The sequence below is a fragment of the Budorcas taxicolor genome, chromosome 22 (genome assembly GCF_023091745.1).
Source record: "Budorcas taxicolor isolate Tak-1 chromosome 22, Takin1.1, whole genome shotgun sequence".
NCBI lineage: Eukaryota > Metazoa > Chordata > Mammalia > Artiodactyla > Bovidae > Budorcas > Budorcas taxicolor.
The window spans coordinates 1,131,339-1,144,060 of NC_068931.1; the positions used below are offsets into that span (position 1 = coordinate 1,131,339).

A 12,722-nucleotide genomic window follows, 5' to 3' on the forward strand; every position below is an offset into this window, starting at 1 on the left:
GGTGTGGGGGATGATGGGCGTGGTGGGGTGTGACGGGTATGTGTAGGGGTGACAGGTATGTGGGATGTGACGGGTGTGGGGGGGTTGATGGGTTTGTGTGAGGTTGACCAGTGTGTGTGTGGGGTGATGGGTGTGTGTGTGGGGTGACGGGTGTATGGGTGGGTGATGGGTGTGGTGGTGGGTGATGGGTGTATGGGGGTGACAGGTATGTGGAAGTGACGGGTGTGTGTGGAAGTGATGGGTGTGTGTGTTGGTGACAGGTATGTGGAAGTGATGGGTGTGTGTGGGTGTGATGGGTGTGTGTGTGACAGGTGTGTGTGAGGGTGAGGGGTGTGGGTGACGGGTGTGTGTGGGGGTGACGGGTGTGTGTGTGGGTGACAGATATGTGGAAGTGACGGGTGTGTGTGGAAGTGATGGGTGTGTGTGTTGGTGACAGGTATGTGGAAGTGACGGGTGTGTGTGGAAGTGACAGGTATGTGTGGGGGTGACGGGTGTGTGACAGGTATGTGGAAGTGACGGGTTGTGTGGGTGTGATGGGTGTGTGGGTGGGTGACGTGTGTGTGGGTGTGACAGGTGTGTGTGAGGGTGAGGGGTGTGGGTGTGGGTGATGGGTGTGTGGGGGTGACGGGTGTGTGGGGGGTGACAGGTGTGTGGTGGGTGACGGGTGTGTGAGGGGTGACGGGTGTGGTGGTGGGTGACGGGTGTGTGGGGGCTGACGGGTGTGTGTGGGTGTGACAGGTGTGTGTGAGGGTGAGGGGTGTGGGTGTGGGTGATGGGTGTGTGGGGGTGACGGGTGTGTGGGGGGTGATGGGTGTGTGGGGGGTGACGGGTGTGGTGGTGGGTGACGGGTGTGTGTAGGGTGACGGGTGTGTGGGGGCTGACGGGTGTGTGTGGGTGTGACGGGTGTGTGTGAGGGTGAGGGGTGTGGGTGTGGGTGATGGGTGTGTGTAGGGTGATGGGTGTGTTTGGGGGTGACGGGAGTGTGTGGGGTGAGGGGTGTGTGTGGGGTGACAGGTGTGGTGGTGGGTGATGGGTGTGTGGGGGGGTGCCGGGTGTGTGTGAGGGTGACGGGTGTGTGGGGGGTGACGGGTGTGTGTGGGGGGTGACGGGTGTGGTGGGGGGTGACGGGTGTGTAGGGGGTGACGGGTGTGTGTGGGGTGACGGGTGTGGTGGTGGGTAACGGGAGTGTGTAGGGTGACCGGTGTGTGTGTGGGTGATGGGTGTGTGTGGGGGTGACAGGTGTGTGGGGGGGTGACGGGTGTGTGTGGGGGTGACGGGAGTATGTGGGGTGAGGGGTGTGTGTGGGGTGACAGGTGTGGTGGTGGGTGATGGGTGTGTGGGGGGGTGACGGGTGTGTGTGAGGGTGACGGGTGTGTGGGGGTGACGGGTGTGTGGGGGGTGACGGGTGTGGTGGTGGGTGACGGGTGTGGGGGGGGTGACGGGTGTGGTGGCGGGTGATGGGTGTGTAGGGGGTGATGGGTGTGTGTAGGGTGACGGGTGTGGTGGTGGGTAACGGGAGTGTGTAGGGTGATGGGTGTGTGTGGGGTGACGGGTGTGGTGTGGGGTGACGGGTGTGGTGGTGGGTGACGGGTGTGTGTGGGGGTGACGGGTGTGTGTGGGGGGTGACAGATGTGGTGGTGGGTGACGGGTGTGTGTGGGGTGATGGGTGTGTGTGTGGGTGATGGGTGTGTGTGGGGGGTGACGGGTGTGTGTGGGGGTGACGGGTGTGTGTGAGGGTGACGGGTGTGTGTGGGGGGTGACGGGTGTGGTGGTGGGTGACGGGTGTGTAGGGGGTGACGGGTGTGTGTGGGGTGACGGGTGTGGTAGTGGGTAACGGGAATGTGTAGGGTGACCGGTGTGTGTGTGGGTGACGGGTGTGTGTGGGGGTGACGGGTGTGTGTGGGGGTGACGGGTGTGTGTGTGGGTGATGGGAGTGTGTGGGGTGAGGGGTGTGTGTGGGGTGACGGGTGTGGTGGTGGGTGATGGGTGTGTGTGGGGGTGACGGGTGTGTGTGGGGTGACGGGTGTGGTGGTGGGTGACGGGTGTGTGTGGGGGTGACGGGTGTGTGTGTGGGGTAACGGATGTGGTGGTGGGTGACGGGTGTGTGTGGGGTGATGGGTGTGTGTGGGGTCACGGGAGTGGTGGTGGGTGACGGGTGTGTGTAGGGTGACGGGTGTGTGTGTGGGTGACGGGTGTGTGTGGGGGGTGACGGGTGTGTGTGGGGGTGATGGGTGTGTGTGGGGGGTGATGGGTGTGGTGGTGGGTGACGGGTGTGTAGGGGGTGACGGGTGTGTGTGGGGTGACGGGTGTGGTGGTGGGTAACGGGAGTGTGTAGGGTGACCGGTGTGTGTGTGGGTGACGGGTGTGTGTGGGGTGACGGGTGTGTGTGGGCGTGACGGGAGTGTGTGGGGTGAGGGGGTGTGTGTGGGGTGAGGGGTGTGTGTGGGGTGACAGGTGTGGTGGTGGGTGATGGGTGTGTGGGGGGGTGACGGGTGTGTGTGAGGGTGACGGGTGTGTGGGGGGGTGACGGGTGTGTGTGGGGGGTGACGGGTGTGGTGGTGGGTGACGGGTGTGTGGTGGGTGATGGGTGTGTGTGGGGTGACGGGTGTGTGTGGGGTGAGGGGTCTGGTGGTGGGTGACGGGTGTGTGTGGGGGTGACAGGCCTGGGGGTTGCCAGGAGGGGCAGAGGGTGCTGCGCTTTGCTGCCTGGACAGTGGACGGGAGCTGGAGGACAATGGCCTGTGCTTCCAGGGCCGTCTTCCATCCAGCAGAACACCGAGGTGACAGGCAGTCTCCGACAGACATGATTTCAGCTCCTTTCTTAAACTAAAATGCCTTAAAGCTGCCTGCACATCTCCCCTCCAACACGGCCGGGACGCTGCGTTTCCAGCATGGCTGCAGACGGCCCTGCGCCGCCAGAGCAAACACTCAGGTGATGGCCCGCGGCGGCCACCTCTGCAGCCACCACTGCTTTTCCTCTGACCGACTGTCTGCCAAGAGGAAATCGCTTGCTGCCCTGTAAGCCTGCGAATCCCAGAAAACAATCTTAAATCCACAAAAATAATTGAACTTCACTTCTACTGAGCCGCCCGTTCCATTCTGATTTTTATTACAATGTCAACAAGAGTTTAATTTGTTTTAAAGTTTAGGATCTTAAACCTGAGTGATATATGGTAGTTTACAGCTTGCTGGCAATAGCTACTGTGGACAAAAAAAAAGGAAAGTGCACAGAAAGGCGATTCTGAGTCTGACGCTGTGAAAGCCAGGAGCCCGGCCAAGAGCAGCAGACAGCAGGCTCTCCCGCAGCCAGGACGGGGCCCCGACACATGACACGGTCTGCCCCCTCCCGGCCAGTCTCAGTCTGGGGACAGCAGTTATGAGGAAATGCCCAAAGTGTGGTTTCTCTCATCAAATGCAGGCAGGTCACCTTGGTGCTGCTGTCTTGTCTGGGCACCATCCTAAAGACGATCCCAGAGAAAACCCTTGAGAGGAAGGAGTGTCGCCCCCCCCGCCCCCGGTGTCCCCCCATGTACCTCCCCCTTCCAGGTGTCTCCCCACCGGCTGTCCCCACACCCTGGGTGTCCTCCTCGGGTGTCCCCCCAGGTACCCCCATTCTGGGTATCCCCCTCTGGGTGTCCCCACCATGCTGGTGTCACCCCCCCAGGGGGTCCATCCTGGGTGTCCCCCAGTGTCCCCGCCCCCAGGTGACCCCACCCTACCGGGTGTCAACCCCCCAGGGGGTCCCCCCTGCGTGTTCCCCCAGTGCCCCCACCTCTTGGGTGCTCCCCCGGGTGTCCCCACCCCAGTGACCTTCTCATTCACCGATTTTGGTCTGTGAGTTTCCTGGCTGTACAGAATGCTCCGACCTCACTCCCACTCACAGGTGAGAAGTTATCTCCCAAGGCCAGTGCTGGGGCCCTGCCCAGTCTCAGCTGAAACGTCCGCAGAGACACGGAGCGGTCTGCAAACCAACCCAGCTCGGCACATGGAGAGAGGACGGGGAGGCCTGAGACGGGCTGTCCCCGGAGCCCCGGGGGCAGCAGAGGGAGCCGGCGGGGCCTGGTTCACGTCTGGACTCCAGGCCTACCCGGCCACACCTCCCTGCTTCCTCCTGCCAGACCCGGCAGCCGGAGCCGGGGCATCACGGCGGTCTCCCCATGCCGCCCAGGGCGCTCCCGGGCCGTATCTGGAGAGCGGCAGCTGTGCGGCCTGATATGGCGAGTGGGGAAGCCTTCCCGGGGAAGGGAGGGTGGGCTGGGGCTGATAAGGCCCCCTGCCCCACTGAGGACACATCCAGCACTGTGCGCTCTGCTTCAGAGCAGAAGAGAGCCAGCCCCAGGTTCTGGGCGATAACTGTCCACGTCCTCCGGAGGCCAGCACGGCCCATTGTCTCAGGACCAGGCTGTGATTAGTCGGGGTCCCCTGGGCCTGATAAGGGCGGATGTTTGAGTGGGGGGATGGATCGTCTTTATTCTTAACTGTGTGGAAGTGTCCACTTTGTAATCTGTAAGGAAGGAAGAACCTGGTGTCAAAATTCAGACTGAAAAGGGTAAAGGGGTTTAAGGCTTTGTGCCCAGCCAACGTGAGGACCCACATGGCTCACGCTTTAAAGAGAATCCTTTATTTAGCTAAACAGTAAGTGATGGAGAAGCACACGTATTTTTATTCCCCAAGAGAAACTCTGCTATCAGCATTATTTTGTGTCATATAAATATAGAATTTGTGAGTTTTCTCCCATCGCACCTGAAAAAGGGCTGTGTATGTTCCACATACAGGAGCAAACACACACGATACACACATGCCTTCGCTTCCAAAGCACTTCTCTCCTTTGGCATCGAGTGTTTTCACAAAACCATATGTAAGACCAATGAAACCGCACAAGAGGCCAGACTAGAAACATCCCCAGGCCAGGCTGCCTCTCTGGACACCTTCATATAAACGGGCCCACATAAATTGTGGTCCTTTGTGTCTGGCTTTTTCACTCCACATGTTTTCAAGGTTCAACCATGTCCTACCGCGAATTGGTACTGCATTCCTCCTTGTGGGTATGGATATAGCACACTGTTTAAAATCTGTTCCATGGACGTTTAGGTTGTTTCACATGTTTGGATATTACACACAATGCCGCTAAGTACATTTGTGTGCAAGTCTTTATGTGTACATACGTGTTCATTTCTCTGGGCTGATGTCTGAGCGTGGGACTGTCGGGTCTTCTGGCAAAGGCACGGCCCAAGCGACTGCACTCCTTATATCCCACTGGTAACCTGCCAGAGTTCTGTTTCTCCACATGCTCCCCATAAGTTGCTACTGTCTCTGATTTTTCACAGCATCTCTCATGGGTGTGAAAAGGCGTCTTCCTGGCATTCCCCAAGACTAACAGTGTTGAGCATCTTTTCATGTATTTATTAGCCATTCATGTATCTTCTTTGGAGAAATGTCTACGTAAATCTCCTACCCAGTTTCTGGCCAGGCTGTCTTATTACTGAGACACGCAGCTTTCACATGCGCTAAGTCTAAGTCCTTTGTCAGACTCTTGTTTTGTGAATACACCCATCTTGCACGCTGCTCGTCTATTTTCTTGGCCATGCCACACGGCTTGCACGATCATGGGCCCCCGATCACGGACTGAACCAGGTTATGTGGCTACACGCCGCGGGGCGGGGGGAGGGGAACAGCCCAGAGTTACGGCACCACAGATCGTCTCCCAGGGTCCACTTTGCCCTGAATAAATGCTTCCCAGTTTGCTCTGCCTCTGGGTAGGTGTCAGGTTCTGGAATAATTGACCTGAAATTTGTGTCGGTGTTTTCACTGCTTTTGGGGACTGATACCTCACCAAGGGCCTCTCTGCATCACTCTGGAAGCCCTGCCTGTCCCCTAGCTCTCCCTGGGCCATCAAAAAGTGCCTCCACTAGTAAAAGGGATTCTCTGCTGAAGGAAACACATAGCGCACTCCACACTTCTCTTTGGCTTTCGAGGCGAGTCCACACATGAAAGCTAAACTCCTGAGCAGGAGTCTTTGCTCACTGCATCTCAATGACACAGCTCGACCTCGGGGGCCCAGAGCCAGCGCTGACATCGGGGCTGGCGGGCGGGTCACGGCGAGCCCCGGCTTTGTCCCCGCCGCGCTCCGAGCAGCTCCAGTGACACCTCTCTCCGAGCTTCAGCCTCCCTCTCTGACAGCACGGGCTGAATCGGCGGTTCGGCCCGCTCAGGGCTGCTGTGAGGCTGAACTCGTCAACAGAGACCCCACGTACAGTCGCTCTGGAAGGAGCCCAGCCCGTGTGCTGGCACTATTCTTGTTGTCCGGGTTTTCTGTGTGCTGGTGATAGTGTGTCAGGTAGGACACACACAGCTTTGATGGGAACACAGTTTCTCGAACACCAACCACCCGGGTTCTTCTCGCCTGGACCCGGTGGACGGCTATGCCAGGCAGTCACTGTCCTTCAGGAATCCACATGGAAGGGACACTCCTGTATCAGAAAGGTCGCTCAGAAGTGCCACACACTGCTGGCCCTCTGCCTGGCCCTCTAGGGCAGGGCAGCCACACGCCCACTGCTCTCGAAAAGACAGGCATCCAGCAGATTTAGACAGGGCCCTCCGCCCCAGTCAGCACTGCTCAGAGACCCCAGGCCTGACGGCCCGTCGGCAGCGGGGCTTCTGAGTACCTTTCCCCTGGTGTCACGCTCTGGGGACAGAGCACAGCCATGTGCCAGGCGTGGGCTCAAGTGTCTGAGAGGAGCTGCCAGGCCTGCTTGTTCCTCAGTGAGGAAGAGCTTTGAAACGTGTGGCATCGGAGAGCAAAGCCGTGGAGAGCAGGCCTGGAACGGGGGCGGCACTGACTAAGCCCCCTGGGAAGGCGCCCACCTCTCCGCACAGGCACATCCACCAGGAAGACCGTGTTCTGGTCCTGACGCACTCACTCGCCAACACTCTGCCCCTCGGGGCCAGCCTACAGGGACCGCGAACCGCGACACGCCCACGGGGCCCCAGCACGGCAGGCCAGCACCAGCCTCTGGCCCAAGCAGAGCTAAGTGGCTCTGGCTCCATGAAATCTTCCAAGCTCTTCCCTCCGCTTCCTCCCCCCACGTCAGATTCCTCTTTCTTTCCCTCAAATTAGTAACGTCAAACAATTCTCCACTTAGAGAAGGAAGTAAGCTAAAACCTAGGATTAAGGCAGAAGGTTAACATTAGCTGAAAGCAAACCACCAGATGCCCCTCAAGTGCCCAGAAAGCAACTGGGCTGAAGAACCCTGGATGAGAGTCGGGCGGCCTGCGTGCTGCTCATGTCGGCATCCAGCATCCGAGGGGTGCCCCAAGCGGCGGATGCTGAAGCTGTGGGGTCACCCGAGCTGCAGGAGGCCAGGAGATGCTCGCCGTCACGGCTCAGCGGGCTGTGTCCCAGGGGCCAGGCACAGCGCCTATTTATAAAGGCCCTTACTCAGCGGACACTCAGAGCGGCCCCTGCCTCCCCCCTTTCTCGAGCGGCAGATCCCAGCAGTGCGGGCGCAGCAGGAACGCACACACCGGCCAGGACCACAGACGCACAAGGCCTGACTGCCGCCCAGGGTGGGGTGGCAGCGTCCAGGGCTCCGGCCGTCACTGCCTGTCACTCAGGTCCATCTAGACAGGGAGGAGAGTATTTATTCCAAAGTCTCACACCGTCTGACTCTTGGAGGCATGGCGTCCCTGGCAGCCTGGCGTGGGGTCCCTGTGCAGACAGACTCACGTCCCCATGAGGCTCCCAGGGCCGAGTGTGGAAAGGGCTCTGTGCCCTTCCAGACTCTCGGCTCTGGGAGGTGCGGGCGGGGGCTCTGCTCCCGGGACTCCTGTCTTGAGAGATGAGGCCTGCGGGTCACCAGACTGACGGTAGTCTCCACCCCAGCCACCTCCGGATGCCGTGCCATCAGGACTGACCCTCAGGACCCATGCATGGCCGAGTGCAACCTCCGCCCAGCGGGTAGAGCCCACCGTCTAACGACCCAGCGTGTTTGATCCAGACTCTTTCAATCATCACTAGGAACGGGGAGGCCTCAGAGCTGGGCCCCGGGCCAGGTTAGTAAAACTTTCCATGAGGAAAGTCTGCGTTCGGTCCCAGAGCAGCCCCAGCTCAGGAAGGAAGGGGGGTGTGGGGGGGTGGGGGCGCAGGCAGACTCAGGCAGACACAGCCTGGCCGCCTGCTCCACCTGCTTGTTGTTTTAATGACATGAGACTTCTGGAAACCCGAGACCCCTGGAGGGGGCTGAAAGGGCCGATTGTGGCTGAGGCCGTGGAGTGGGCTGGGGAGACACATGGGCGGGGTCGGCAGCAGCAAACAAGCGACACCCCGAGACAGTTGCTGGCTCACAAAGCGGATCCTCAAGTCAGCAACACAGGGGCCCCCATGAAAAGACGGGGCAGGCCCTGGAGCTTCAGGGACGCTCACAATACTGCCAGCAGATCCGCATCAACGGGAGCAAGTCCAGGACACCCACACGCACACCTGAGGAGGGAGCTCAGGCACAGACTGCTGTGCACACGTGTGGGGACCACCACGTACACCCAGGGAGCGAGGCCAAGGCACAGAGACCACTTGCACGTGTGGAACTGCCCACGTGTGGAGCCAAGACAGAGACCGCTGTGCGTGTGAGTGTGAACCACAATGTGCACACCCGGGGAATGAGTACAGGACACACAGACCGCTGTGCACGTGTGTGTGAACTGCCATGTATACACCCAGAGGAGGAGCTGCTGGGCGGTTGTGTGGCTCAGCCCAGCAAGGCACAGGTCATGGAAATCACCAAGGAAACACTGTAGCTTTTAGGACACATTCAATCCACATTTAAAATAAGAGAAGACCACAAAGCTAATTTTTTTTAAAAAAGGTATCTAGTGATACCGCCATGATTGAGAAATCCAAAATGAAAGTTTAAATTCCATGAATGTTGTTGAACCAAAGAATAACTTATAACCAAAGTTACTTATGGGCCAGATACTACTGATACAACAGCAGAAACGTCTGAAAAACAAAGAAATGGGGTCCACTTGAGGCATGTCCTTGAAGCAAATGGAGATTTGGCACAAGCACTGGCCTGCTGTGCGTAGGGCTTCACTGTGCAGGGAGCATGGGCGTCCTGCCTAAGGTACAGCACCTTTCCTGTCTCTGAAAGATTCACTTATGCGCTCCAAACGCCCTGGCTCCCTGGAACTGGACATACTATCCTACTATTGCCCTTTTCACTCTACATTTCTAGAAAACAAAAACTTCAAAGAAAACACCAGAACACACATGAAATGAGCTCTTATTGTTCACAGGCCTGGCACCACGAGCATCACAAGCAAGCCCGAGGAGCCCCCATAGGCCCCTGACTCCTATTGGCCAACACAGCGCCTCTGAGAGCCCAGTGGGGAGGGCACACAGCCTGGCAGGAGTCACCCTAACCATCACCATGGGGCCAGCCTGGCAGAAGTGCCCTGAACTGTCACCATGGGGTCAGACGCGCAGTCGCTCTGTTCCTGAGCCTGTGTGAGGCTGAGTTCCCCACGGGAGCCGCAGCAAACGCCGGGCCCTCCTGCCCTGGGGGTGGAGCCAGGGCTTGCAGGACAAAGCCCAGGAGAGGGCAGGGCAGGCCCCCCAGTGCCACCAGAGCTAGCCCCCTGTCCTGTGGGGAGGAGACTCCCCTGCACCCTCCGCCCAGTCCTGGTTCCCTGGTCTGTATCTCGTCTCTTCCTGGGCTCAAACGGCAAGGATGGAGTGTCTGCTTGTTAATGTCAAGGCTACTTGAAACCAGTGGTTTCTAATTTTCTGATTTAGTTTTTCACTCTTGTTTCCATCTTCTCTGTCTACACCTTCCTGAGCTGGGCTGCAAATTCAAACCCAGACACAAGTAGAGACTCACATGGCCTGGAGTGAATTCCAACGATCCCCCCATCTCCTCCAGACCTTTCACAGGGGCCTGTTTCTAAATCAGGGATCGGCCCCAGCCGATGGATGCTCTCTCCCCGCAGGGCTCAGGACTGCACCACACACCCCTGGATCAGGCCTTGGGGCCGCGGTGCGCATACCCCTGGGCACCAACTCTCTTCACAAATTAATTTTCAGACACCTCGACCACATATGACGTGTAAAGGCGAGGCCGGTAAGGGATTAGATTACTGGTGCCCTCTTAAGTCATCCAAGCATTACAGAAACCCCTCGAGGCCCCCAGTCGCCCCATGACACCTGTGTACCCTCCCCACCCAGTCAGAAAGGACCAGTGAGATCCGCCCCAACCCCCTTGGTATCCAGGCTGGGGACTCAGGTCCCCAGGCTCACGATGCCTTTATTCTGCACCAGACGGTCACTGACAAGGGGCTGACTCGCATTTACATGGTAGCTCCGGTGAGCGAGTAGGTCCTGGGCTGGGACCATGGTGAGCAGAGATGGCCTCTCTAGGAACCCACAAGCACAGCCTGCGAAGGGGGCGCCTCCTGTGAAGCGAGCATTTAGGAACAAGAACACTCATGAGCTGGTGAGCTCGCGTGAGGAAGGACCAGGAGGGGCACTGGAAGGGCCCCAGGCCGCCCGATCGGAGGGAGACCTCCTAGGCCCTGGGTCCACCAGAGCGAACGGGGACCTGCCACGCCCAGGGCCCTCCTGGTCACTGGGCTGGGGGCTGTGACCAGGTGTCCCCACAGGAAGGCCCATGTGTCCCGAGTCCGGCTGTACCCACACTTCAGGTGGGAATGGGCACCGAAGGTGAGGGTGGGTGCTGGGGGCCCTGTGCCCACGCCTGGGACCGCACGCCCAGCGACTCTCCCTGGAGGGTCCCTGGCGCAGAACACAGGCATGGGGGAGACGGCAGTCATGGAAGGAAGACGCCCACGTGTCTGGCTCCGATTTCAGGGAGAAGGCCAGGAGCCGCAACAGTGGAGGCAGAAAGGCCAAGGTGGCTGACGGGGTGGGGGTGTGGGGCTGTGCCCAGGACTGTCCTGCAGTTCCTGGGCTCCCTGAGTCCTGTAGCTGGGGAGCTGGGCAGCAGGTAGGCACTGGGTCATACCCTGTTCAGGGAGTGACGCACACCAGGGAGATGGGCTTCTGGCTGACAGAGGCCAGACGCCCACACAGATGCGCCATGCGGGGCCCACACGAGCACCGAGTCACCTGTGACAACACCTGGGGCCCTGGCCTTTTGTCCCAAAGCAAGAAAAGAAATCTCTCAATCAGGTGGCATCTGCCATCATTTCATAGGAAGACCTCACATCAGAAAGTCTGCATCATCAACCTAACTGCAGGCATCCCAAAAGCACGCCCTACATCCACCCAAACTCATCCCAGCGGAGCAGGCGCTGTGCTGGGTGGGTGCGCTGGAGTGCTGCGCCGCCCCCCGATCTGATCACTGGGCTCCCAGGCGGCACAGTGGTGAAGAGCCCGCCGGCCCGTGCAGGAGACACACGGGCCTGATCCCTGCATCAGGAAGAACCCTCGGATCTGGGCAACCCACTCCAGTGTTCTTGCTGGAGAATCCCACGGACAGAGGAGCCAGGATGGTTACAGTCGAGAGTTGCAAAGGGCTGGATGCAACGGCAAACACGCACAGAACACATGGTTTCACAAGCTGAACAGGGTGAAAGCCACTCACTTTTAGCTATTTGACCACTTAATGACGGTTCACGCAACTAGAGAGGCACTTCAGATGCTAAGCAACAAGCTGGGCCCACAGCCGAGTCCAAGGAGGCCTCTTGTCCTCACGGGACATCTCAGCTGGTGGGGGCCGTGTTCCAGGGACCGTGGTCACCACACCTGGCACTGCCACAGGGACCACGTGCCCCCAGGATGCACAGCATAGGCACCCACTGGGCGGGGATGGCGTCCCCCACTGGCTGACGGTGGCACTGCTGACCGCTGGGACTTTCTGGAGTGACAGGCCGGGCACACTCCTGGGGCAGTGGGCACGCTCCGGGCCGGGGCCCCTCGGCCCAGGGCTGGGCGTGCTCCTGCTGCGGCGGGCACTTACCGTCATCCAGGTCGAGCGGGTCCAGCTCCTGAGGCTCTCGCTTGACCGTTACGGAAATGGGGGCCAGACTACGATTACTGTCCTCACGCACCTCGGGCGGCGGCGGGGGCCGGGCGGCGGCAGGCTCGCTGCTCGGAACCTCGAGTGGCTGGTGCTGCTGGTGGCCCGTCCCGCAGGGGTGCGCTGGGCCACAGGGCTGCAGGTGGGTCGGCTCTCGGGTCCCGGGCGGCAGCGGAGAGGAGGGGCTGTGGGGACAGAGCGCTGGCCGGCGCCCCGGGGAGCAGCTACCGCTCGACGTCGGACTCACCTGTGGCTGCAGCAGAGTCGGGGGCGGTGGCTGGGGGGGCCCAGGAGGCACGCCCGAGGGTCTCGGCACCTCCTGGCTGGCGAGGACCCCGCCGACTGGCCGCGGAAGTCCGAGGGGGCTGTGGCCCGGGCCTGCCGTGGCCGAGCCATAAGGGGCACAGGAGAGGTCGTGGAGCTCGGGGCTGGCACTGCCCTGCGGACGGGATGGGAAGCCGGGCATGAGGCAGGCACCCGGGTCGGGCGGCAGGGCGAGCGGCTGGCCGTAGCAAGGCTTGGGGAGCGGGCTCAAGCCCTGGCTCATTGGTCCACAGGTGAGGGCAGGCTCGTAATCATCGCTGGGCTCCGTTTTTATGATTGGAACTGCGAGGAGGAAAAAAAAAATTAAATAAACATGAGCTGCAGATGGGAGCACCGGGGCGGGCTTGTGGCTAGGATACCCTCCGA

At 59.9% G+C, this 12,722-nt stretch overlaps 1 protein-coding gene across 3 annotated transcripts in view; it reads right to left on the reverse strand.

The window, feature by feature from the left end:
* NFATC1 (nuclear factor of activated T cells 1) overlaps window positions 1-12,722 on the reverse strand; it is an 89,809-nt gene that overhangs the window by 14,867 nt on the left and 62,220 nt on the right. For 2 of the 3 annotated variants that reach the window (XM_052660248.1, XM_052660249.1), the window contains exon 9: window positions 11,973-12,638. In XM_052660248.1, the coding sequence (XP_052516208.1) occupies window positions 11,973-12,638 (666 nt within the window). The remainder of the gene's footprint in view (window positions 1-11,972; window positions 12,639-12,722) is intronic. The other variant, XM_052660250.1, reaches the window with a different exon arrangement.